This window comes from Triturus cristatus, chromosome 7 (assembly GCF_964204655.1).
Source record: "Triturus cristatus chromosome 7, aTriCri1.1, whole genome shotgun sequence".
NCBI classification, from domain to species: Eukaryota; Metazoa; Chordata; class Amphibia; order Caudata; family Salamandridae; genus Triturus; species Triturus cristatus.
This window is the reverse complement of record NC_140590.1, coordinates 1722397357-1722425301: the sequence shown is the minus strand read 5'-3', so window position 1 is coordinate 1722425301 and position 27945 is coordinate 1722397357. Positions and strand designations below refer to the sequence as shown.

General features: G+C 46.8%; 1 protein-coding gene and 1 long non-coding RNA gene across 3 annotated transcripts in view; one reads left to right on the top strand and one right to left on the bottom strand.

Moving 5' to 3' along the window:
- LOC146812896 (uncharacterized) overlaps nt 1-27945 on the bottom strand; it is a 395123-nt gene that overhangs the window by 97754 nt on the left and 269424 nt on the right. The gene's annotated exons all lie outside the window — the stretch shown is intronic.
- The window catches only part of LOC146812897 (ovostatin-like), a 433862-nt gene that overhangs the window by 252979 nt on the left and 152938 nt on the right, over nt 1-27945 (top strand). For both annotated transcript variants that reach the window (XM_085619963.1, XM_085619962.1), the window contains exons 18-20: nt 8788-8893; nt 26069-26300; nt 26407-26527. In XM_085619963.1, coding sequence (XP_085476089.1) covers nt 8788-8893; nt 26069-26300; nt 26407-26527 — 459 coding nt within the window. The remainder of the gene's footprint in view (nt 1-8787; nt 8894-26068; nt 26301-26406; nt 26528-27945) is intronic.

Here is a 27945-nt window from a genome sequence, read left to right as displayed (position 1 = left end):
GCCTCTACAGATCTCAGTTCTGCTCCTGGATAATCTTATGTGAAGACCTTATTCTAGTACTCCCTAAAATATACCTTGGACTTGTCTCCTGAGTCAGGTTATGTTTCTCACACAGATTCTCCTTTGAAGGCTTGAGGAACCCAAACACCCACCCAAACACGTACTGCTATTTTCCCAGCCCTCTTCTTGAACTCCGCAGTGTGCCTTCTAAACCCAGAGGAATTCACCAACCCCCGCAGTGAAGCCACGGACATCACTCCCTCCCAGGACCTCTGTGACAAACTCGGATCCTACTTCCACCTAAAGATAAAGAACCTCTACGACAACTTCAACGACCACGCACCTCCCCCTGTAGTGCCACCCTGCGGCAACGCCAGCAAGACCACCATCTCCACCTGAACAACGATCACGGCCGATGAGACTGCCAAGACCATGAAAGACATCCAATCTGGGGCCCCCACAGACCCCTGGCCACCCCACATATACCACAGAGCCGCCACCACCATCGCACTCTTATTACAATGCACCATCAACGCCACTTTTGAGACTGGTTCTTTCCCCGACGACTGGAAACGAGCAGAAGTCAGGCCCCTGCCCAAGAAGCCCTCAGCAGACCCGACGGGCATCAAGAACTACCAGCCTATCTCGCTCCTCCCTTTTGCAGTGAAAGTCACAGAGAAGACCGTCAACGCAGAACTGACAAGGTTTATCAAAGACAACGACATCCTCAACCCTTCACAATCCGGATTCCGAAGCAACCACAGCACCGAGACCGCCCTACTCGCCGCTACCGATGACATCCACACCCTCCTTAACCAAGGCCACACCACAGCCCTGATTTTACCAGACCTGTCAGCAGCTTCCGACACCGTATCCCACCGCACACTCGCTGCCTGACTACATGACGCCGGCATATAACGCACCACCCTCGACTTGATCAGATCGTTCCTCACCAGCAGGAACCAAAGGATTAGACTGCCACCCTTCCTCTCAGAACCCACGAAAATCAATTGCGGAGTTCCACAGGGATCATCACTCAGACAACCCTCTTCAACATCTACATGGCTCCCCTTGCTGCCATCGTCTGACAGCATGGCCTCAGCATAGTCTCCTACACCGATGACACCCAGCTCATCCTCTCCCTCACCAAGGACCCCACCTCCACCAGACTCAACTTCCAGGAAGGAATGATGGACATCGCAGCCTGGATGAGCAACAGCTGCCTAAAAATCAACTCAGAGAAGACAGAAGTCCTCGTCATTGAAACCACACCTTCAGCATGGAACGACACCTGGTGGTCCACCGCCAGCCCCCTGACCCCCACGGACCATGCCAAGAACCTCGGCATCGTACTCAACTCCTCCCTCTCCATGAACCAACAGGTGAACGCCATCACCTCCAGCTGCTTCAACACCCTCCGCATCCTCTGCAAGACCTTCAAATGGATCCCCCCAATGGAAGGAAAACAGTCACCCATGCACTCATTACCACCAGATTGGACTACGGAAACGCCCTCTACACCGGCATCAACAAGTCTCTACTCAGCAAGCTCCAGACAATACAGAACACCGCCGCCAGACTCGTCCTTGGGATCTCCCGACACGAACACATCAGCCAACACCTATGCAAGCTCCACTGGCTCCCCGTCGAGAAAAGAGTCACCTTCAAGATACTCACCTATGCCTACAAATGCCTACACAACACCGGACCCCAATACCTCAATGACAGAATCACCCTTCATGTACCCTAAAGAAAGCTCCGCTCAGCCAACCTCCTCCTTGCCGAAACTCAGCGCATTGGCAGAGCCAGAGCAGGGTGAAGATCCTTCTCCTACATCGCGGCCAAGACCTGGATCGAGCTCCCCACCAACATCAGACTTGCCCCCTCCCTGGACACCTTCAGGAAGGCTCTGAAGACCTGGCTCTTTAAATGAAATGGAACTGCTGACCCTCCCGCACCTTGAGACCGTCACGGGTGAGTACTGAGCTTATAATCCCCCTGATTGATTGATTGAGAGTGTCCACAGGCATACCTCCTACTCTCTTGCAGCATTGGATCTGTCATAGAATTGTATAATTAACTTTTTCCTCGGTGCTGGATTATACCTCATTGCTGGTGTTTACCTACCAATGTACATATGCACTCAATTAACATTGAAAACAACAAAGTCCTACTTGTAGTTTATGCACCTCATTATGTGGCCTGAATCCTCATTGAAGAAGTGGAGGAATGCAGACCTTAACTCCCCTCGGAGGCTCAAACTTTCAGATTTTCTACCAGAATGGTAAGCGACTCAAGAAATCTGTACCCCTATTTTTTTGCACCAGTCATGTACTGTACTTTATAATTGTAATCTAGCAAGTGAATTGACAAGTGGGCAAGACAAACAGAAGCATTATGTCGCCCTTTTATAGTTAGATCATTTGTGAGGGGTTTATCATCACTCCTGTCACATGAGGATCAAGCAAGAAGGTCCTCTACTGCCATGGATGCTGATGGGGAAGCATTTGTCACTCCAGATGATGCTAGTCCGGGGCCAACACCTTGATGACATTGGTTTGTTATGTTCTTGAGAGAGCATCGCAGAGATTTAGCCTTCCAATCTTGTCTTCTGAAAAATCATGCTGTTTTTTTTTTTTAAGACAAGTCCTGGAGGACAACCATGAAGAATCCTGTATGCCTGGCAGGAATCCCAGCCCCCAATTGTCAAAGAACCTCCGCAGTCATGACAGAAGCTCCTCAGCTGTGACTGGATCTCCGCACTTGTGGTAGAACCCCCGCAATGGGAAACTGCAGTGGGGAGATCCTGACATGAGTGGGGAAATTTTGTCACAACTAAGGAGCCTCTGCCATGAGTGCCGAGATCCCACCATGACTGAGGAGACTCTGCTATGAGTGTGGAGACTCCACAACGACTGAGGAGCCTCTGCCAGGAGTGCGATGATCTCACCATGACTTAGGAGCCTCTGCCATGAGTGCGGAGATCCCACCAAGACTGAGAAGCCTCTGCCACGAGTGCCGAGATCCCGTCATGACTAAGGAGCCTCTGCCATGAATGCAGAGATCTCACCACGACTGAGGAGCCTCTGCCATGAGTGCAGAGATTCCACCACGACTGAGGAGCCTCTGCCACGAGTGCAGAGATATCACCATGACTTAGGAGACTCTGCCACGAGTGCGGAGATCTCACCATGACTTAGGAGCCTCTGCCATGAGTGCAGAGATCCCAACAAGAGTGAGGAGCCTCTGCCACGAGTGCAGAGATCCCGTCATGCCTAAAGAGCCTCTGCCACGAGTGCGAAGATATTACCACGACTGAGGATCCTCTACTATGAGTGTGAGGATCCCACCATGACTAAGGAACCTCTGCCACAAGTGCGAAGATCCCATCATGACTAAGGAGCCTCTGCTTGGAGTGCAGAGATACCGCCACGACTATGGAGCTTCTGTCATGAGTGCAGAGATCCTGTCATGCCTAAGGAGCCTCTGCCACGAGTGCGGAGATCCCACCACGACTGAGGAGCCTCTGCCACAAGTGCAGGGATCCCACCATAACTAAGGAGCCTCTGCCACGAGTGCATAGATCCCACCATGACTAAGGAGCCTCTGCCACGAGTGTGAAGATCCTGCCAAGACTGAGGAGCCTCTGCCACGCATGCGGAGATCCTGGCATGCCCAAGGAGCCTCTGCCACAAATGCGGAGATCCCACCAAGACTGAGGAACCCCTGCCACAAGTGTGGAAATCCCGTGATGCCTAAGGAGCCTCTGCCATGAGTGCAGAAATCCTACCATGACTAAGAAGCCTCTGACACGAGTGTGGAGATCCTGCCAAGACTTAGGAACCTCTGCCACAAATGCGGAGATCCCGTCATGCCTAAGGAGCCTCTGCCACGGGTGCGGAGATCCCATCATGCCTAAGGAGCCTCTGCCACGAGTGCGGAGATCTCACCACGACTGAGGAGCCTCTGCCACGAGTGTGGGGATCCCACCATGACTGAGAAACCTCTGCCACGAGTGTGGCGATCCTGACAAGACTAAGAAGCTTCTGCCATGAGTGCGGAGATCCTGTCATGCCTAAGGAGCCTCTGCCACAAGTGCGGATATCCCACCACGACTAAGGAGCCTCTGCCACGAGTGCGGGGATCCCACCATGACTGAGAAACCTCTGCCACGAGTGCGGAGATCCTGCCACAACTGTGGATCCTCTGCCATGAGTGTGGAGATCCCACCACATCTGTGGAGCCTCTGCCACGAGTGCAGAGATCCCACAACGACTGAGGAGCCTCTGCCAGGAGTGCGGTGATCTCACCATGACTTAGGAGCCTCTGCCATGAGTGCGGAGATCCCACCAAGACTGAGGAGCCTCTGCCACGAGTGCCGAAATCCCGTCATGCCCAAGGAGCCTCTGCCATGAATGCAGAGATCTCACCAAGACTGAGGAGCCTCTGCCATGAGTGCAGAGATTCCACCATGACTAAGGAGCCTCTGCCACAAGTGCAGAGATCTCACTATGACTTAGGAGCCAATGCCACGAGTGCGGAGATCTCACCACGACTTAAGAGCCTCTGCCATGTGTGCAGAGATCCCAACAAGAGTGAGGAGCCTCTGCCACGAGTGCAGAGATCCCGTCATGCCTAAAGAGCCTCTGCCACGAGTGCGGAGATATTACCACGACTGAGGATCCTCTACTATGAGTGTGAGGATCCCACCATGACTAAGGAACCTCTGCCACGAGTGCGAAGATCCCACCATGACTAAGGAGCCTCTGCTTCGAGTGCGGAGATACCGCCACGACTATGGAGCTTCTGTCATGAGTGCAGAGATCCTGTCATGCCTAAGGAGCCTCTGCCACAAGTGCGGGGATCCCACCATAACTAAGGAGCCTCTGCCAAGAGTGCAGAGATCCCACCATGACTAAGGAGCCTCTGCCACGAGTGTGAAGATCCTGCCAAGACTGAGGAGCCTCTGCCATGCATGCGGAGATCCCGTCCTGCCTAAGGAGCCTCTGCCACAAATGCGGAGATCCCACCAAGACTGAGGAACCCCTGCCACAAGTGTGGAGATCCCGTGATGCCTCAGGAGCCTCTGCCATGAGTGCAGAGATCCTACCATGACTAAGAAGCCTCTGCCATGAGTGATGCAGATCCTGTCAAGACTGAGGAACCTCTGCCACAAGTGCGGAGATCCCGTCATGCCTAAGGAGCCTCTGCCACGAATGCAGAGATCCCACCAAGACTGAGGAACCCCTGCCACAAGTGTGGAGATCCCGTCATGCCTCAGGAGCCTCTGCCACGAGTGCGGAGATCCCATCATGTCTAAGGAGCCTCTGCCACGAGTGCGGAGATCTCACCACGACTGAGGAGCCTCTGCCACAAGTGTGGGGATCCCACCATGACTAAGGAGCCTCTGCCATGAGTGCGGAGATCCTGTCATGCCTAAGGCGCCTCTGCCACAAGTGCGGAGATCCCACCAAAACTAAGGAGCCTCTGCCACGAATGCGGGCATCCCACCATGACTGAGAAACCTCTGCCACGAGTGTGGAGATCCTGACAAGACTTAGTAGCCTCTGCCACAAGTGCGGAGATCCTGCCACAACTGTGGATCCTCTGCCTCGAGTGTGGAGATCCCACCACATCTGTGGAGCCACTGCCACGAGTGCAGAGATCCCACAATGACTAAGGAGCCTCTGCCACGAGTGCGGAGATCCCATCACGACTGAGGAACCTCTGCCACAAGTGTGAAGATCCCACCACAACTGAGAAGCCTTTGCAGTGAGTGCAGAGATCCCACCACGACTGAGGAGCCCCTGCCACAAGTGCGGGGATCCCACCACGACTGAGCAGCCTTTGCCACGAGTGGGGAAGCTCATTGTAAATTGGGGCCTCAGCCTTTGGTGCTTCCACGCTAATGGCAGATGCTCAGAAGGCAAAGCGATATGCCTGCCTGTGGCATGTTCTTCTTGACCCCAATGAGCATATTTGTTTTAGTTAAGCACATTCCCTAAAATGGAACTTCGTTTGACTAAAACAACAAAAGCAATATGAGGCAACAGGAGTTTTTTTCCCCGGGTGTGAGGGCCATTATAAGTTTTCCTCCACTCCGCATTGCGTGGTGGACCTTGGCAGGGAAAGTTATTCGTGGTTCCCACATTCCAAAGAGAGCAGGGCAATCTTCGCTATAACTTGGCCATTGTTGTCAAGTGTTTGAAGCGGTGGAGCCATCTAAGGATCTTTTGTCAGAATCCCAAAGATTGCCACCCCACTCTCTCCCAACTATATATCAGTGCCAAGAGACCAAAGGTTTTTTTAAGACAGGAGAAATATAAAAGTGAATAAATCAGTTGTAGCAAATGAAAAATCATGTGAAAAACTTTAATTGGAGGTTCTTCAACAGAAAACCTTTAGTTAGGGTCCCGATTTCGATGTCTGGCGGAAAGCTATCTAACAGCTTGTTGGAGGCTTTCCGCCAGACATCATAGGTTTCCATCCAACTGCCGTATTACAATAATGGCGGGCAGAGGGAAGCCCGCGAGGGGGATTCAGCTGTGCTTTCGACAGGCTCAAGGAGCTTTTCGGGGCGGCGGAAGGACTGCTCATCCCCATATGGCAGCAGTGCCTGCTCAGGCAGCGTAGTCGGGATTATGATGTCCGTTTCCCACAGTCTTTCCATGTCAGCCTTTCCGACGTGTAAAGGCTGTCAGAAAGTGACTCTGGGCCCCCCATGGCCCCTATCCTCTCTCAGCCTCTGCTATGAGGCCTGGGCGGCACAAACATCCCTGCACTGTGTGGCAGGCATCGCATGGTGCCTGCCACTCGGTGCATGGATGTTTTAAATGTGTATATTTTCTGTTGAGGCTGGTTCTGCCACCTGCAGCACAAGCCTCAATAGAAAATATACACTTTGCAACCACCGTGAAGGCTGTCGTATCATAATTGTGGAAGCAGAACTGCTGACTCCTTGTCGAGCGGTTCGTTTCCACTATGAGGTCGGTCGGACGGTTGTCCAACCAACATCGTAATTAGGCCCTTAGTAGTAGGAGCATTGATCATGCTGGTTACAGCAGCGTCGTGATTGGCTTAGGGGATTCTGGGAGTCTGTGTGCTGCCGCGACCCGGGAACAGAGGGAGGATGGAGAAGAGGCGGTGGCCGTACTCAGGTAAGTGAGCTTTTCTTTTATTGATTATTATTATTTTATTTTTTTAATCCTCTATCGACACATGTTGTCCTGCAGAGGAAAGTCATTTGAAAATGTGGCTGGGTCCCTTTCTGTTGTTTATCGTGTACTTTGGGTTTTAAACTGGTACTAATGAAGCAAAATCTTTGCACAGATAGTTTTACTGTTAACCAGTGTAAAACTGCAAAAAAAAAAAGTAATACTATCACAAATTGACCTTTCTTCGAATAGTTTAGTCAACCTAGCCAAATATTTTTTTTTTACAGGGAAGGAAGATAGTGTATTCCACTACCACGTTTCTCAAATACTGCCACACACACTGCTTCAACAATCACAAATATGTGTAGACCTTCACCTCTCGGGGACTACCCACTCAGAGAGTTGCTCGATATAAAAACCTTGGCCACTTTAATTGAGGTCCCATGGTCCTGCCCCAGGCCAACCTTGTTTAGCAGTTGTTGTGTGGACATAAAGTTGCCTCAGTGGATAGGGGGATGTAGGAGGATCTAGTCTTTTGATACTGCCTCAAGTTCATAGGCCACTGAAATTATGCAGCAGAGGAGGACCAAATTACGTGGTGAGTTTCACTACATTATGCGGCAAGTAATATCAATTTATACAACGTAATGCAGCACATTTTATGATAGTATTACTTCATTATTGTGTTATTTTACCTATGTTTACCCTGTGTGGGTGAAGGTTTAGCCTCATTAGTACCCGTTTACACCTAAACACATCAATGAGCAACTAACTGAAAGGTGCTCAGTCAATTTTTGTGAAGGGCCTTCCACTATGTGACAAGTTGTGTTGCCTTTTTAGTAACTTTTGATCTGTTTGAGCTTGACATTTTTTTGTTAAAATCTGCAGATTATGCAGCACAGGATGCATAATATGGTAAACCTGTAATTGTGTGCCGAATCGGACCTGCTCAAATGTTTATCAAGAATATTTGACCCTGCACAGTCCTTGTTAGAGCATCCCTTTAGAATCCTCTAAGCAATTGTTTCGAAGGTGGTTTCCAGCTGGAGAACGTGCAAGACCATGCAGAATTTCTGTTGGTTTGATTTGACATCTTTTTTGTTTGGACTTTCTTACTTCTCTCGGTGTTTGGTTTGTTGCTCTGTTGGTTTCTCTCTGTTTGTTGAAAAGGGGAAGATGTGTTGTATCCTGTGAACTAAAATGGAGAGTCCTGATTGGTTGGCTGGGGTACTCAGCAATCCAAGCAAACCCTAGAAGACCCTCCATGAAAATCAAAGGCAACACAAATTCCACACTGAAGAAATGTGAGAGACAGACATTCCAGGCTTTAGTGGTCATTGTAAACTCTAGTTGAGCAGGTTACTTTATTACTATAGTGCCTTGAAGTTCTTGCTGGATATCATTCATCTCGCTAATGGGCACTGTGCTTATGTCCCTATTAACAGTGCATCCACCAGCCATGTTTGCAAGCTGTAGGTCTCACGCCAGCCTCTCCACATGAGGCCACCCCTCCACCCCTGAACAACTTTGAATGAATGTGAACTGTGATTAAAGCCAATGGTGGGGAAAGTTATGACATCACCCATAGCCTTCTTTGGTAGCAGCGAGTCACATCATTATTTTTCTGCCCTAGTAAGCGACATGTTAGCAGCAAATGGTGGCGCCTTTGCTAGCCAGGTGGTCGAAAGTGTTCGAACGAACTTCCAGGAGATGTGGATGTATGAAATGGTGAAGATCAAGTAAGTAGATGCGTCATCTTCTGCAATCCTTTCTCTGCGGTCCACCTCCTCCCTCTTCCTTCTTCGTTCCTCGTTCTCCCTTGTTCTTCTCTTCTTTTTACCAACCATTCCTCATCCTCATTGCTCTTCTGTACACTTCTCCCCCTTTCTTATTCTTCCTTTCTCCCCCTCCTTTATTTCCCACCTCCGTCCCCCACTCCTTGCTCCTCCTTTCCCCTCTTCTCTGTTCATTTCTTTTGCTTATTCTCTTCCTACTGCTTCCTCTATGTTCGTCCAGCACCTTCTCCCTTCTCCCTCTTCCTTATTCATCCTCCTTCCCTCTTCCATTCTCCTCCTTTCTTCACACTCATATTATTAGTACCATTATTATTACTATTTGATTCTTCTTATTTTAATGCTATATAATTGTCATTTGTATTATAATCATCATTGGTATTGTTGATGTTAATGAACAATTTTCACTACAGTTACCTTTAATCTAACATTCTTCTTGCTAGTTCAGCGTCGGGGAGGGTCAGTTGTGAAACAGCGACAGCTCCAGAGTACAAATAACTCTTCAACTGAAAGTTGACTTGGATATGGGCAGGGTTAGTGGAGTAGCTGGGACTGTACAGGTGGAGGGAGAGCAGGGAAGTACTTGTGAGGCAAGTAAGAAGGGATATTGTTCTGGTAATATGACTGTCACAAAGGACTCAGGACACTAGTGTCACATTTTCTTTTTTTAACATCTATCTTTTTAGTTTTGCAGGTATTCAATAAATGAAGATAAATGTTTTTTTTGTTTTTGTTTTTTCAAGATCTGATAAGTAGGTATAGCTTTACCATGTATTTGTTCACGGACAAGCTATGACCAGAGCATCAGGCAATTCTAATGTATAAATTTCAAAAGTGCTTGAAATAATAAGGTGACATTTACTCCCCCTTACCTCAATTACCTAATGGACAGATATTTACTATGTGTGGATTTGACCAGTATGTAGATCTCTAGAATGGGTCCTTTTGTAGATGGAAAAGAGTCCAGGTCACAGAACAGAGAGGTGGGAGGGTCATTGAGGAAACTGCAGTTAGATAAAGTAAGGTAAGTAGCTTGTTCTTCTGATGGATACTTCTAACTGCAGATCACTCACCCTGTGAATAGATACAATACCAGTTCCTCCCGAGGTGGTGGGTCTGTGGACTGGCCCAGATCAAAAAGTCCTGCAGGTCTGAGCATGAGAAATACCCCTCTTTGGACCTGTCTGTTGTGGGAGTAGTGTTCGGTTAACCAAAGCTCACCTTTCAGCCTGACAGATGTCCAGGACATACACTCCATGTGCTAACACAGTGGCATCAGCTTTGGCCCTGGTGGAAATGAGCCCACAAGCCTTCTAGAGCTGCTTCTTCACCAGTGCATAGCGAATCTTTATGAAGAGAACAGTCCACCCAGAGATGATTGTTTTGCACAGTCTTGCATTCTTTGTTCTGAAAAACTCTACAAAATGCTTAGTGTCAATCTATGTTCCTCAATATGATCAGTATAAAAACTTAGCACCCTTTCTGGGTCTAAATGATGGAGTCTCTCCTCCTTGGAGGAATGAGGTGGAGCAGTGAATGCTGGAAGGGTGATAGCCTGCCGAACATGAAAAGGAGTGACAACTTTAGGTAGAAAGGAAGCTTGGATCCTCAACACCAACCTACCTGGGATGAAAGTGGTACTATGTGGATTGACAGGAAGAGCCTTCAACTCTCTCATAATTTATATAATGTTACGATGATGAGAAAGACTGTCTTAATTGTTAGAAGTCTTGAAGGGCAATTGTGCAGCAGTAGAAAATGGGTGCACATCAAAAAAGTGAGGACTAGGTTCACATCCCACAGAGGCATAACAAAGCGTTTTGGTGGAATCAAATGATGCAAACTTTTCAGAAATCTCATCGCAACAGGTGGTTTAAATAACGAAGGCCAGTCTGATAACTGCAAAAAAGTTGAAAGAGCCGATAGGTATCAATAAATATTGCCCTACCAGACATCTGCGCTCTACTGCAGCTTTTCTGGTTAACAGACTGTCAGAAGGCCTTCTGGAATCTTCAGATGCACAGGAGCAGAAAGATGATAATTCCCAATGCCCCACTATGGCCTCCTGCAGCTCGTGAAAACACTCAGCTGGCTCAGGAGCCCAAAGGGGGAAAGTGGATGGGACAGAGAAGAGAATGCCACTTCCGGATTTCAGGTTCCGTTCTGGTCTTCTATCTTTTCTCTTGCCTTCTAGTTCTGAACCAGCCAGCTTCTTCTTGGAACTGAAAAGTAATCTAGTTAAGTAACTTCAATTAAGCTATTAGTACTTAATAATAAATTTATACATTTTTCACCTACCCAACTCCTAGGTGACTTGTGCCTCTCTTCATTCTTCTGTAAGATGTATATGCTGTTTTGTCTGCAACTACAATGACATTGGTGATTACCTATCTATTTGTTTATGTGCTTAATATTGGTCTCTCAATTTGTTGGGTCTTACCTACTAGTTGTACAGAAGACTCCTAGTGAACATTCACCAAAAAACACACTGGGAAAAACCTTCCTCACAGGAATTCTAATAGTTAGTCCCTACTTGGCTCTTTTCTTAAGCGCACTGGATAAGAAGGAGCTAGGAAACCTCCTGCAATACTAAGTGCACTCTAAAACCTAATACCTATGGAAACGAATACTCTAATTGCTAAGGGTTTTCCTCTAGTAGGAAGAAAATATATTGGCCACTATATTCAATATAGTTCTGGCAAACTAAAAGTACCAAGTACCAAAAACAATTCACAACTCTCAGTATTTATGATACTTCCTTCACATAAACTTTTGTGACTAAATGCCCATCTAAGTATAATCTTCAGCTCCCTCTATATCAAGCTCAAACAATTTGTAATGCTTCACTAAGCTCCAGGCTCCTCACAAAGTTAGAAAAATAACCAGCTTACTGCTGCTCTCTCCTGCGCTACTCCGCCCTCCGAATAATCGCTGCCGAATATGAAGCGCGACGAAGTTGCCCGCCGCTTGTTCCCTGACTAACTTTGCGCCGCTCCAACCGTCGAACCTTCTTCCTCCTAGTCTTCTGGTGAAGTGCGCACTTCTGCAGGCGCCTCACCTGGACTTTCCCGATTGCCGTTCAGCTCCGGGAAACTAGACCGCTGACCAGCGGCGCCCATCTTGGATCGTCTTTTCAATCTAAAAAATCGGGAAAGAAATATACCTTGCCTCCCGAACCTTTTATACTTCAAATTCACTGAGCAGATCGAGAGCGCTTGAACCGGGGTGTTCTGAATGGTTCTGACACAGACCTAGGATCCAGAGCATGCTCAGGAGGATGAACTTTCTCGGTTATCACACCCCAGATCACAAACAGCCTGCTTTTTACCATCAATGCAGAGCTAAACCACAATCTGTTTCTTTAAGCTCTAAAAACTAATCTCTTCTTAACGTAGATTTATTTTGTGAGTCCTCTACTTTGTGATTCACATCAGAAAACGTTAGGTACTCGCATGCTTTGTAAATTAAAAGAAAAAAACATAAGTAGTCCTTAACAGAGCCCATAACAAATACTTGCTGGGCTAGGGAGAGAATAAACCACAAACCTTCAGATAGATTAGCTTGTAAGGGGTCACTTTGCTGTGTGCCATACCAATCCACAAACTTGTCTCAACACCTTGTGTACACTGGTTTTCTGGAGGGAGACATCAATGGCGTCAGGTGGCAGGTCATAGGAGGTCATCTGCCGCCGCTGAATCTCCAAGCATGGATACACAGCTTGCACAGGCTCGGGTGCATCCCCCTGCCCACTGCAGCAACAGAAGATCCTCCTGATGCAGCAGCTTTATCAGAGAACAGATGCTCATGCCCAGTATTTCTAGTAAAAACACACTCCTGGCTCAATCCCATGCCGCTAGGATGACTTGGGCCCGATCATTTTCCATCTTCTTTAGAACTCACACCAGGAGAGGTAGAGGTGGGAAGCCATACAGGAGTCACAAGCTCTACTCTACATGCATGGTGTCTCCAAGAGACAGCTGCTTTGGAAACTCCAACATGCAAACTTGCTGAAATTGCACATTCTCAGCAGTGGTGAAAAGCCTGCGCCAAGTTGTTTTCATTGCTGGAAGGCTCCCAATACTACCTGTCATGTGTGATCCTCCAGCAGCTGAGTTTATCCACCCTGGAATTTAAAGATCCCACCAGGTGGTTTACCACAAAAAAAACCCTTGGCAGTCCAGCCACTTCGAGAGGTGCAGAATCTCCTGACAAAGGACCCAAGAACCCTCCCTGTCCTGCTTGTTGCAGTACCACATGCCGGTGGTGTTGCCCTTGAGCACCTGCACCAGCCTGCCTTTGATGGTGACACACTAAGTATGCAAAAAGTTGATGGATGAAATGCTTGAATTAATCTTAGTCACTGGTAATTACCTGGGCCGCATCTCAGTCCATTGTTAGTTTGCAAACCATGCCTCCTCAGTTTGGACCCAGCTATGTGCAAATTAGTCTTGATCCTACTCCAGTGGGAACAGTCCAGCCTGAGCTGCCATGCCAGGTCCTCTGTGAACTAGAGCACAAGCAACTCAGGACTGCGTTCACCCTGGCTAGGGATCTTCCGCCAGGTATAGGTTAGATCCAGTGACACAGTGTGTACGGGACCCACGTCTGGGCATATATGTCACACTTCAGTCAACACACTAAAGTATTCAAAAAGGTGATGGATGGAATGCTTAAATTAACCTCAGCCTCCGGTAATAACCCGGGTATGCGTTCCCAGTCCGTCGTTATTTTGTACACCATGCTACCTCAGTTTGGACCCAGCTATATGCAAATCTGTCTTGACCCTGCTCCAGTGGGAACGGTCCAACCAGAATTGCCAAACCAGGTCTTCCCTGAACCGGAACACACGCAACACAGCAATGCTTTCACCCTGGTTAGGGCTCATCAGCCAGGTATAGCTTGGTTCCAGTGACATAGTGCACATCTCGGCATACCTGTCACATAGCGAATCATGTCTTTGATGGTGTTCACTAAAATATACAAAAAGGAGATGGATGCAATGCTTGAATTAATTTCAGTAATTACTTGGGCCCCATCCCAGTCCATCATTATTTTGCTCACCCTGCCACCTCAATTTGGACCCAGCTATATGCAAATCAGTCTTGACCCTGTTCCCAAGGGAACAGAACCCCCAAACTGACAAGCCAGGTTCTCCTTGAACGGAAACGCAAGCAATGCAGAACGGTTTGCACCCAAGTCAGGACTCATCAGGCAGGTATAGCTTGCTTCCTGTGTCACAGTGTGCACTGAGTCAGTGAAGGAACACTGACTGGATCCAGATTAGCTCTCAGATCATTTTTTTAACCAGATAGCTCACTGATATCCTTATATTGACTTGTTGACCTAGATTTGAGAAAGGGTGAAGACACATTTAGAAATGTTTTAAAGTGGTTTCTGAGGTGAGGATGGACTCTTCATTAGACAGTCGCCCTGGTAAGGGTAGACAAAAACAATAGTTTCCATAGATATGCTCCAATTACAGCCATGCATTTCGAAAGAGTCCTCGGAGCCGACTTTAGACCAAATGTTAGGATACTGTATTTGAGATGCTTGGAGCCTACAATGAACTGCAAAAATGTTCGATGTTTCTTTCTCTACAGTATATGGAAGTAGGCATCTGGAAGATCTATAGCACACATGTAGTCCCCTTGATGTAGTTGGAGATTGATTTTATGTAGTGCAAGCATCCCTAAATTTTCTCTTCGTATAAATCTGTTTGGTATTTTTAAATCTAAAATAGGTTTGAACTCTTCTTTCGGTCCTTTTTCCTGAACCAGAAAGTACCAGTAACAAATTCTTAATCTGTTTTGACAAATTGGAACTTCCTCTACAGCATTTTTCTGCATCAATATGTTGACCTCCTTTAGCAAACGTTGTAGCTAGTAAAGCAATGTTAGGGCTGGTGATATTGAGCGAGGAGGGGGCTTGATATATAGAGAATACAGAAACAGCTAGCAGTGCTGTGAGCAGCATATCTCACCTCTGTTGTGCTGATTGAGCGAAGAGCTGGTTTTTAAGATACATTGGGTCCTTTTTAATTCCGATATTGTTGTTTTTATTTGTGTCGTTTTCAGGCAGTCTTCCACACTTGCACTATCCCTCCGTGTTACGTCCTTGGTCTGCCTCGGGAGTTAGTGCCGATTGAGCAGAGGGACATAGCTCCTCCTACCCCCCACCCCCCCTGCGCAGCACTCTCTTCTGGTGGGGTGAGGGGCAAGCCTTCGATTTCAGACACTATAATTGTAGCATGCTGGGATGGATGTGCAGCGGATGTCTCCGGCGCGCCAAAGACAAGCCCGTCTGCGCCCGTCCGCGTCCGGCTGGGGCCAGGGGCCACCCACCCTGCCCATTTTAAGATCGAATTAGCCACCTTACAGCTAGAACTCAAATCCATGGTCCCGACATACCAGTCAGGTCATGTATTAGACCCCATTTTCTCAAACTATCAAGAGCTAGTGGTTGAACCCCTATTCCTTGGTCTGGCCACCCTTCTATATCCCACTAGCCAAACATCCCCACACGCCGAGAATAGATCCCGTTTTCCCTCGCAGAAAATGGACCAGATTCAATAATGAGAACTTCACCTGCGCCTTACAGCAAAATCTACCACTAGTGGGAAATGAGATCTATATGGCCAACTCAGCAGTGGATAAGTGAATCACGGAAGCACTGGATGTAGTTGCAACGTGGACCACTAAGACCCCACAGAGATTGTCCAAATCAGCACCGTGGTATAATGAAGAGCTCAGAATCGCTAAACAAGGCTGCAAACGCCTTGAGCGCAAATGGAGGACAGATTTCTCAAAAAGATAATAAGGATGCTTATGTTAGCACAAAAAAAGTATCACTCTCTGATTAAAAAAAGGCGCACCACCTATTATGAGGAGAAAATAGAAATGCCAGAAAACTCCTCTAAGGAACTATTTGCTACCCTCAAAGATATAGCCTCTCTAGAGAGAACACTGATTCCGCCTACCAGCTCGCCTGGTCTGTGCAATCGGATCGCTGACTTCTTTCTATCCAAAGTATCCAAAATATACAACTCCTTCCCTGATGAGGCCCAAAACGGCCCTATCACACAACCCGAGAGACTTACTGAGCCAAGCATTAACCCTCTCCTGGAATTTCTGACCCCCTCATTGACAGCTCTGAAAGGGGTGGCCCTAAGTATTAAATCTGGCTCGCCTATTGATCCGGCAATAGCGAGCAAAATAAAGGAGGGGTTAGACGTGATACTACCCTACGTGCAGCAACTGCTGGAACTATCCTTTCAATGTGGGGTGGTCCCGAGGAACTGGAAACAAGCGATTGTTCTGCCTCTGAAGAAAAAACCCTCAGCCGACCCTGAGCTTTTGGAAAATCTCCATCCCATCTCATTACTCTCTTACTTCTCCAAAAGAGCAGAGAAGGTGGTGAACAAGCAATTAGTGGCCCTCATTAATCAGCACAATCTTTTCCACCCCACGCAATTTTAGAGCCACATATTCTACTGAGTCAGCACTTATTTTCACCACAGAGTTGCTGCGTAGGCGCGTGGATGCTGGTCAGATAGCAGCCTTGGTCCTAATGGACCTAAGGGCAGCCTTTGACACGGTATCCCACAAACTGCTCCTACAGCGACTACTGTCAGGCGGGCTTGATGGAGAAGCACTAAAGTGGATAAGTTCCTTTTTACAGGACCGCAGCTTCTTCATATGTCAAAAATCTTGCCACTCTCACAAGGTGTCCCACAGGGCTCAATTCTTAGCCCAACCCTTTTTAATCTATAGATCGGCCCCCTGGCAGATATTGTGGAAAAACACAAGATCACTATAGTGTTATATGCGGATGACACACAGCTTGTTGTCGGCCTAGCCCAGAACTTAAACGAGCCAGCAACCCAGTTCTCCTCCTGCTTAAAAGACCTAGCTTCATGGATGTCAAACAATTGCCTGAAACTGAATGGCAGTAAAACTGAGGTTATGGTCATAGGGAAATTCCCTTCCATCTGGTGTTCGGCTTGGTGGCCCCAGAGGTTGGGGCCCGTACCCACTCCTAAATATGAAGTAAAAAATCTAGGAGTGTGGCTCGATTTGAAACTATCCTTTCAGACCCACACGAGGAAGGTTGCAGGGAGATGCTTTGGTATCCTTAAAATGCCAGGAAAACCCTAGTCCACACTCTTGTTACATCGCAACTGGACTATGGAAATGTCCTCTATTTAGGAGCAACAAAAGGAAGCCTCCAGCGGCTGCAACGCATTCAGAATGCGGCAGCGCGCCTAGTTCTTAATCTACCCAAGAGAGCTTCCTCGACAAAAGCCCTTGATACCCTTCACTAGCTACCGTTTGCAAAATAATTCTTTTTAAAGCCTTGTGTTTCTGTCACCAGAGTCTACAGGGAAAAGGACCCAGCTACCTGCACGAGCTCCTGACCCCTTACAATCCTACTCGTCCTCTAAGATCGACAGGAGCGCATCTGCTCAAAGTTCCAAAAATGAAAAGGGCGAGGATGGGTGCGTGCTCATTTGGCTATTTGGCAATTAAAAATTGGAACACACTACCGCCTTTGTTGTGTGCAGAAACATCTGAAAGTGTGTTCCGTAGAGGCTTGAAAACCTGGCTTTACTAGATGTGAGCTACGCCTACCTGCCCTACCTTGCATGTAGTTGTTTTTGTAGCACGGGGACACACCAGCCGGTGTATCCCGGCGCTTTATAAATGATTATTATTATATATGTATTCTGAACAATATTTAAGACCCATTTATCTTTGGTTATTTTCAGACACTCTTTAAAATAATTTCTTATGCTTGCTCTTAACTGAGTAGACAAAGAAGGAGGAAGAGGGAAGTCATTTCTTTCCTGGGGGGGTTTCCTGCAGATGTAGACTGTTATTATTGCTGGCCTCCCCTCCCTCTGAAAGACTTTCTATGAGAGTATGCTTGCCTTGGTTGTTGCTGTTGTTGCTGCAAACAATGAAGGGTTTGAACCCTCCAAGGGAAGTAGCACTTATTGTAAGGCCTGTATTGTCTTCTGAACTCTTTGCTAATTTCTAGGCCAACTGCTTTTAATGTCTCAATTTCAGATTTAATTTGAGTCATCTTATCATCCACATGTGATCCAAATAATGTTGTACCTGAAAACGGCAAATTTAGAATTCTCTGCTGAGCTTCTGGTTTCAGGCTAGTCAACCTAAGCCAAGAGCTGCACGTAGTGGAAATGCCATGACAGTACCCATGTGCTGCTAGATCAGAAGTATCGGCTGCTGCCCCAGTGATTTAATTTGATTCTAGCATTACCTCATTAAGGGCTTCTTGGGAGTCCTGCCTGTCTTCCTTGGGCAGTTTTTCAGACTACTTTGCAGAGAATCCCAACGTGAATGATCATACCTTCCCAAGAAAGCTGTTGCACTTGCCGCCTTCCTTATGGTTGCAGATGTCCGGCACATTTTTCAAGCCATGGAGCCCATCATTTTGCTCTTTTATCTGGTGGAATGGTAGAAGTAGGAGCAATCATGTGAGATTTTTTAGCTGCAGCTACAATCAAAGAATCTGGAGTAGGGTCTTGTCTTAGTAAAAGAGGGACTGGATCCGGTGGTTCGTACTTAAAAGCCTAGAAGGAACAGGCCTTATAGATGCTACCATCAGGAATAACTGCTTAGCAGGCTCCAGAGGACCTGGACCTAAACGTGTAAAGGTCTTCAAGAGGTCTTTTAATGTAGAATCTCACAAAAGACTGAAGTCGAGGTGGTGGACATTGTGATAATCAATTATGCACCACTATAAATAGTATATCATTAAATGTGGAGAGATCCTCGACTAGACTCTTGTTGCTAGGGTTGGATAGTAATTCCTTATAGAAGACCGTGAGTTGGTTGTCCGAAAGGCGAATGTCTCCTATGATGAGAGTAAACACTTGCCGATCTTCTTTCTGATCTTCTTAAGTGAGAAGAGGAAGACCTTGCTCTAGATGCTCTTCTACATCTAGGCCTAGATCTTGAGCAAGTATGATGACTTCTTCCAGGAGATCGTGTTAATCTTGGAGGAGGTGTTTGCCTGGCTGGTGGTGGAAGAGGAGTAGAATCAGAATCTCCCAACAATCTGAGAAATGATACTGGACCAGGAGAAAGCGAGATGAAACAGACTGTTTCAGGTGCATTTCTAGAAGGCGAATAGGTTTGAGAGTAATCAGAATAATCCCCTAGGGTAACTATAAATTGCAGCCCACCATGCTGTCCGGTTTTCGTTCCAACGACAGAGAGTCCAATATCCACGGGAGCGAAGATAATATCTTTTCACTCTCACAGGGTCCAATCCTCTATAGGTATATAGACACACTACAGGAAGACATAGACCACCCAAGAGAGCGAAGAGACCAGAAAGGACCACCAGGTCTTCTACCAAGGTGTCAGACAAAAGGTGTCGGGGTTCCTACAGGGAGACAGGAAACAAAAGGAATAGGAAGTCATAATTCTCAATCCCTTTCAACCAACCCCACTACCCTTCCTTACATTCTATGCCTTCTCATACTCACAGAACCAAGACCTGCAGGGCGAAGACTGAAGGACTCTTCACGTGGAAAGGAATGAGGGATTAATCAACCATAGGAGACCTGCGCCTCTCTGTCTATCCAATGCGGGGAGGGCAGGCCAGAAACAAGATGAGGGCCTTTGGAAGTATCACTCCCACTCAGCGAATGAAGTATACAGCATCTTTCCTCGCGCTGATTTTTGTGTTCACCAACAGATGCTAGATACTTCTTTTCAGTAGTCCTCTCTCTTTGTCGGTATTGTTCAATACACTACTAGCACCTGATGAATAAAGAAATAGGACTGTCTGTAGAGACGCTGCTTCGCGTCCTCTACTCCGGGGATAAAGGATATCTGGCGGTGCGGGGGCAAAATAGATAGCTCAATAGCGTGTTTCAGCGCGAGTATCAATATACAGTTCAATAGCGCTTTCCAGCGCTTGCGGCAATAGTCAGTTCAACAGCGCGTTCCAGCGCTGACGGTAACAGGCAGTTCACTAGCGCGTTTCCAGCGCTGACGGCAAGAGGCAGTTCACTAGCGCGTTTCCAGCGCTGACGGTAAGAGGCAGTTCACTAGCGCGTTTCCAGCGCTGACGGCAAGAGGCAGCGCACGAGCGCGTTCCAGCGCTTGAAGGCAAAAACACAGTTCAAGAGAGTCTCCGGTCACAACAGTTACTCGTAATCACTTCACAGTATCCAAGTTAAAGCGTCTCGGCACAGCGAGACCGGGTCAAGTAGGTTAACGACGAGTAGCCATTCTGGGTAGGGTCCAAACAGGAAAGGGGGCATGGTTCTCAATCAGGAAGTAAGGCCAAGCACTCGAGACTGTGAGCAGGCAGCCTATATGCCGGTACCAGTCACCTGACCTATCATAATGCAGCATGGGAAGGCATACAATGTACTCCCTTTTGCAAAGCACTCTGGGATCTGTAGTTTAATGCTGCTTGCAGACAAAAACGGCACAGGAAGCGCGACCTCTGACACATGCACTGTTTTTTCGTCAACAATTTCACTGTAAATGTTGCAGTGAAATTATCCCTGATGTAATAGAAGATGTAATGAGTGATGTAATATGTGGGGTAATTAATAGTTCATGGCAAGGGCGTAAGTTATAGTTACCTTAGGGCACATGTTATAGTTACTTGAGACAACTATAACTATAACTGCTGAATTGCTATGGTTTTGTGTGTGTAAAATCTGAACCTAACTATAATGTCCCTATAACCTTTATTTTTTCAGGGGATTTCTAAGGTTTCTTCAATTTTATTTCCTAACTATAATGTCCCTGTAACCTTTGTTTTTTTCAGTGCATTTTTATGTTTTTTAAAATGCTATTTCCTAACTATAATGTCCCTGCAACCTGGGTGTGTGAAGGGGTGTGTGAGTGGGTGTGTGGTGGGTGTGTGAGTGGTTGTATGGGTGGGTGTGTGAGTATTTGTGTGGGTATGTGAGTGGGTGTGTGAGTGGTTGTGTTGGTGGCCAAGTTGGTGTGTGAGAGTGTGAGTGTGTGAATAGGGGTGTAGATCAGTGAGTGAGTGTATGTTTCATTTTTAATTGGGTTCTGGATATGGGATCTACCAGAATCCTGGAGGATCGGGTAAAGATCTACAGATCTTTGCGTGGTAAAAAAGAGTGTTTAGACAATATCTTGCCCATAACGGGTCCCTCACAGACCACTCCATTAGTCCCATGGGTCAGAGTACCTCTGCCTTAACGCCTTCCATCACTTTTTAACTTTATTTTCTCCACTGGGAACCAAGTCCTGATTAACAAAATGGTGGCCGCAACTTTCCTCTCAAGTTGCGGCAAGCCAATCATGGCATTCCTGTTGGAGCGAGGATTCACGAATCCAAGGAGGATCTGCAGGGGATACGTGACCCTAAATATACAAACTTGGATTTCAGTTAATATCTTGAGAACTACTCAACAGAATTACACCAAAAGATAAAAAGGGTTCTTTCTGGACCAAGAGATACCTTACTGCCAAATTTGGTGGTGTGTCTAAACTCTCTATGGAAATGTACATGGGAAAACCAGTTTTTTTGACCCCCCCCCTTCATTTTCTCACTCACTGCTTGACTGATCACCCCGAAATTTTCCATGCACAACTTGAATTATCGGCACACTTTTTGTGAAAAATTTCATGAAAAATCATCAAATGGCGCCAAAGATTTAGGCAAGTCATAAAAACCTTTTCCTATGGAAACATGGTCCTAACTATAACTACCTACTGGCCACCGCCCATAGGATATCTATCTATCTATCTATCTATCTATCTATCTATCTATCTATCTATCGATTGATCGATCGATCGATAGGAAACAGCCTTTACTACGCAACTGTTCCAACACTTGCCATTACATCGCATGCTGTTTCAATGAAAAAGGTGTTCAGCAGTGGGTAGAAGGTATTGGATTTAACACCTATAGATATATATAGATAGATATATATAGATATGTATATAGATATATAGATATATTAACTACTGGGTATATATATATATATATATAGGCATATTATTAAAAGTACTCTGGGATACTTGCGCTTGGGTGAGACTTATCAATGCTTAGGACTATTGATGAGGATCCAATGGAAGAGGCCTGAAGCAATCACAGTGTGGTATCACATTACCATTCCTTATATATCATCTATTAATATTGTGTTCTCAATATCATTTACAAAAATATCTCTCCTTTGGAGTTAATAATAGAAAATCTACACCCAATAGAACGATATCTTTGGAAACTGTATATAGGCTATGATAACCTGACAGACAATCAAAATTGCTTTGTCTTCTCCCTAGCTGCTAACTGTATTTTCTACATTTTTACAAGGAAAGGTCGCGGACGACACTGGTGCCAAAGGCATTGAATTTCGACTCATTTTTTAAGTGTCTTTAGGCTTGTGAATGGTGTGGCAAAGGTTGACGGCTGACGGTACCAGTGCCAGCGTTAAGGTCAAGACCAAAGATGCCAAAGTTAAAATGGCACCACATGAAGGCAGAGGTGCCCTTGTGATAGACTCATTGGAGGCCGAATTGGACATCCTATATAGAGGGACCAAGAAGATAGCTAGCTCCACTTTCTCGAAGGCTCAATTTCAGAGGCAGAACTCTAAGGAAGCTCTTCTTACGCTTTAATATAGGCACTGGTTCTGACAAGGACGATGAGGGATCCATTTCCCTCTCGCGTGTCTCACCATGATGCCAAGAAGAGCGGTGTTCTATTTATGTTTTTGTTTCCTCTAAGAGGAAGGAAACCTAGTTCTGGGACAAGTCCTCGACTTCGAGAGCGATTTTGATTTGCCTGTCGGTGAGGCCACAAACATTGTAGTCTCTGTCAAGGAGGACGCCAGGGTGCTTAAGCTTGGCAGGGATCATCATCCTGCTATGGACACACAAGCATGAGGATCTGTAACCATCATAAGCAGTGACATGTGACACAAGGCTCAAAGCTTGAGAATTGGGCAATAGCATGCTTCAAAATTTGAAGAAAAAAAGTAAAAAATCATTCACAAAACTGAGACCGGTTTTCAGCATCTCCGGTCCGGTGACTGTGGAAACACAGATAGAAGGATCTGTTGTCACTGGTCCAAGCATGTCACTTCCAGCGAGGCCACAAGCCTCATGTAGTGACATTGTACAGCTCCTCCTGGTGCCAGTTTCCAAATGGAAAAGAGGAAAATACAGACTGGAAGTAAATACTCTATGGGGCAAAATATGCATTAGAGGTGCCCAATAACAACATGTACCAATGACTGGGGTTTTGAATATCCCTGCATAGGAGCTGCCTTGTGCTCCTTTGATGACGTTATTCTCACGTTCACCTATGAGGTGTTGGAATTGGACAAGCCGTCAAACTAAGGTCTGTGGGTGGCAATCCGTTTGCCTAAGTGCTGGTTGCAGGGTCCTCGCAGCACCTGCAGTAGAGTAGGTGCCAAGTACAGACAGGAGCATGTTTTCTGAATTCTTTTTCTTCTTTTAATTTCTTTTTCCTTTTTAAAAAAAATCTTTTTATTCCGTTTTTTAATTTTTTGAAGATCAGCACAAACTCATAAAGCATATTTATACAGTGAGGTTACATCCAAATTTCTTAGTAGTCCAAGCATCATACAGGAAATAGGCCTTCAGTCCTCCAGCTCCCATAACCAATCGAATAAAAACACATACAATACTATACAATAATACTTCCCCATCACAATATAATCCGGGAGTTAAATTTAAACCAGGCACTGCAATATAACGTACATACAGCGACCACCAGAGTTTTAAAGCGATTGGGCTAGAATCCCTCTGGGTGTTTCCTCCAGTCCTACTCAACTTATAGGCCTGCGTTATTTAGTTTCCTATGGATGCTTCCACTTTGCTAGAGAAGCCCAGATGTGCCGTCCCTACAGTCTCGCCTTTTTACCCTTCCTCTCATAGATAGCTCTTTCCATAATAAACAATGAGAGTAATCGCAAAAACCACTGCTGAAATGTAGGGTGTAACGGGTCAAGCCAGGCGGAAGCAATACTTATCCGCACAACAGCCATGGCCAGAAAAAGAAATTGAAAAGCCGGGTCTTGTAGTTCGCTACTGCTAACTCCGAGCAGAATCAGAGCAGGAGTTAGTGTAACTTTCAGCCCTAATGACACATATAAGAATTTCATGATAGATTCTAACAGATGAACAACCAAACCACAATGCTAGCGGTAGCCCTCTAGAGCAGCACCGGATTTAAAATAACTCAATATAAATGTTGGTGATATAGTCCATTCACCCTAAGTGTGCAATTTTGGTTGACACCCGCCAGCACAATGTCGTTCCAGTGACTGGAAAATACATGTACAAAAACAACACCATATGCACCACTTAAACAATGTAAATTAAATAAAGTCCAAGTTCTTAAGTTATTTTTCGTTTTCTCAAAAAGATTCTTCTTTATTTTACAGTAAGTATTGCAATTAAAAAACAATTTTCCAACACAGCCAAAGCAGCCGACGCGTTTCGTCCACCTCTGGACTTCTTCAGGGCAAGGAAAAATTAAGAGGGATAAATAATGTCTTCACGTCCTAGTTTTCTTGTTTCGGTTCCCTCACAGTTTCAGATATCCAAAATGTTGCAGTTAGAAGTGCATGTTTTTAATGTCTTGTAGACAGCTAAAAATCAGAGTGGCAAAGTATTAAATTGGACAACCCAAATGAGGCTTTGACAAAAATAATAGTGGTCTGTATCGAAATTTCATTCAAATTGTAGGGCAGCTATAACGCAGTAGAGATACCCGAGTCCGTATCTCGGAGAAGAGGTCAAAATCCACCTGTCCTGTCGAGCGGCCGAAACGCGTCGGCTGCTTTGGCTGTGTTGGAAAATTGTTTTTTAATTGCAATACTTACTGTAAAATAAAAAAGAATCTTTTTGAGAAAACGAAAAATAACTTAAGAACTTGGACTTTATTTAATTTACATTGTTTAAGTGGTGCATTTGGTGTTGTTTTTGTAGATTCTAACAGATGTTCAAGGCTTGAGCAGGATACAAACATATGTACATGGTCCGCAGCCGGCGCACCACACAGCGGGCAGGTAGTCCCTGCTGACCCGCCCCGCTGTGCTATTCTCGCCGGGGTATAGTAAAGTGCAAAGATAGTCTTAGAATGCTGCGCTTGAATCCCGGCCGAGCAGAGAACCGTCTGGCCTAATTCTAGAGAATCAAAAAACCTCTCTGGTTCGACACCCACCCGTTCCAACCATTTTCCAGCATGTTGAGCCAGATCATCTTGCTTCAGAACAACTAATTCGGCATACAATAGTCTAATAACACCCTTCGTGCTGCCTCTGATAATATCTATTGCTTTGATTCTGTTAAACCCATTAAGCCCCCCCACCTTCTTACAAAAAAAACTGCGCAACTGTAAAAATTTGAACAAATTACATCTATCCACTCCAAACTCCGACTGAATAGCCCCAAACTGGCGGAAGCCATCGTTCTGTATTAAATCCCCGAGCTTCCGGACCCCCCTTTCTGACCAGTCTGTCATGATCTCATCTGAAAAGATTTCAGGAAGCATTGGGTTTTTATGGAGCTGGGTGTAGTAATTAATCCTCCCCAAACCAGTCTTTTTTTTTCAGTGCAGCCCAGATTTTAAAGGCGGCCGCAAGAGTCTTACATTTTGTCCTTCTTTTAATTTCTATAGCATATGCCTACAATAAGATGACCATCACACCAGCTTTGCACAGCCAGTCTGTTGGCTTTGCCAATGCTTGTTTATTGCGAATTTGCGTATTTTCATTCAGGGCCCTATTATCGTATCTAGGGGTGCCAGTTGCGCACTGCGAGCCTTTATTTTCAGCAGTTCTGTTTTTTTGTGGAAGTTGTGATGATACTAGGCAGTGATGCTGTCCATGTGGTGTGTGTTTCGGGGCGCCCCTGATTTTGTATGTGGTAGATGTTTGTTTGGGGGGGAGTGTTTCTTGCCTTACTGCTGATAGCTTGCAGCTCAGGTTGCTGTTTTCAGCTCTATCTTTCAGAATATGTTCTTTTTTTTAGTTTTATTACTGCAAGCGGAGTTTTAAGTGTGTAGAAGATGGAATATCAAACTCCCCTTCATCAGTTCTCTTTGTTTTATCCTTTGCATTAGCTCTGCTGGCAGAGCGGACCTATCGAGGAAAGTGCCTGACAGCATCACACAGTGGGTGGCCGATGTGCCCTGCAACTCGGACTCCAGCGGATTCGGCGCCCTGGACCAGCCCAAGGGTCTCACCGTGTTCCAGGACTTCTTCGTTGACGTCACCATGGGCGCCACCTTGATCCGAGGAGAAGACGCTATTGTCAAGGCCACGGCCTTTAACTATCAGCCGAAATGTGCACATGTAAGTTTCTCCCGGCAGGCTGTGCAAGGCAGGAAAGGATTCCTCCCTTAGAGCATTTTACAAGCTAAACCTCGAGGGGCTGTTCTTTTTAATCCCCATCTCTTAGGTCGAGCTGACGCTGGCACCTTCCAAAGATTACACAGCACAACTCATCAGTGCCGGCAAAGAGTGTATCTGTCAAAACGAGAGGCTCACAGTTACCTTTTCCGTAACGCTTCAGACCCTTGGTAGGTTGCTACCCTTTTTCCCTCTCTGCCCCAGGTCACCAAGCTGGTCGTCTCCTTCTGCTTTAGATGGAGGGTTGCCTCGCTGTTAGGAATCCAGAGGGCTTGCGGGAGAAAGATGGCCCCCCCCGCGCCTTCTTGCATCGTGGGCACGCGTGACACAGTGGCGCACACGGCACTGCAGGGCTCAGGCTGCAGGAGCAGAAAGGGTTTTATTATTATTGTTTGCAGTTGTATATCGCACGGCCCCGACAAGGTATTGGAGCGCTTTACATGAGCACCAGTTACCAGTTTTTTGGTAAGCACAAGGAAATTATTTGCCCAGAGTCACAGGATGCTGAGCCGACGCCGAGACTCGAACCCTGGGGGCATATTTACAAGAACTGACACGATACAGTGCTCCATGGTGCAAGGATTCATGGATGAGTCCTAAATTCTGATGCATCTTTTGATGCTAAAGTGGCACATTGCTGGAGTTGTTCGTAAGAACCCGGGCCGGGTAGGCAAAGCCGGACCCATTAGAGGCCCGGGTCAAAACGCCATCCGGGGGCGGCGGCCCTCCCCCGCCCAACCCCCTCCGGGAATTTGCATAAGGACTAGGCCAATGCGGCCAGGATTGGCCCGGGGGGCACGGGCATGCACCCCCCAATCAGGGGGCGAGCAGAGGGGCCGGGGGGGGGATAAAGAGGGACGCAGGGGCCAGTGGAGCCACAAATCCCCCCCTCCCCGAGCTGAGGACGCAGTGGTGGTCCACCTAGGCGGGAATGACTTGGCAGCAATGGGGCGGAGGGCACTCCTAGAAGACATGCAGAAGGGTCTCACGGCGGTGGCACGCGTGGTACGCCCCGCTGACATAATTTTTTCTGAAATCATAGCGCGGAACGCATGGCGGGGGGCAATTGACGTGGGAGCGGTGGAAAAGTCCAGAAGAAAGCTCAATATTACTATGGCAAAGGTATGCAAGGCCAATGGCTGGGGTTTCGTCCGTCATGGGTTCATAAATCTAAGATCCCCGGGGTATCACAGCGAGGACGGAGTACACCTCACAGGGGTGGGAATGGATATGTTTCTGCTGAACATTGTAGGGGTACTGGAGCAGAGGGGTTTCCTATGACAGTAAGACGAGGCAGGGGGCGGTTGGGGGGAGCTCCCTCTGATCGAGAAACCATAGGGAGCGTGGCGGAGCTAAACTAACTAAATTACCAAACAAAAGGGAAGAACTCAGTAGAAGATAGATGTGAGGCTCTCACAGGGCCCTGGGGATGCCGCACGGCAGGGGCAGTGAGCAAGCCAAAGGGCGGCACGCCACCAGCAAAGTTTAGAGGTAATGCTCTCTCATGACCCTTGGGATGCCTCACGGCAGGGGCTCAGAAGGAGACGAAAGCAAAGGACCCAATCGCAGGAAAATAGAGCAGATGCGC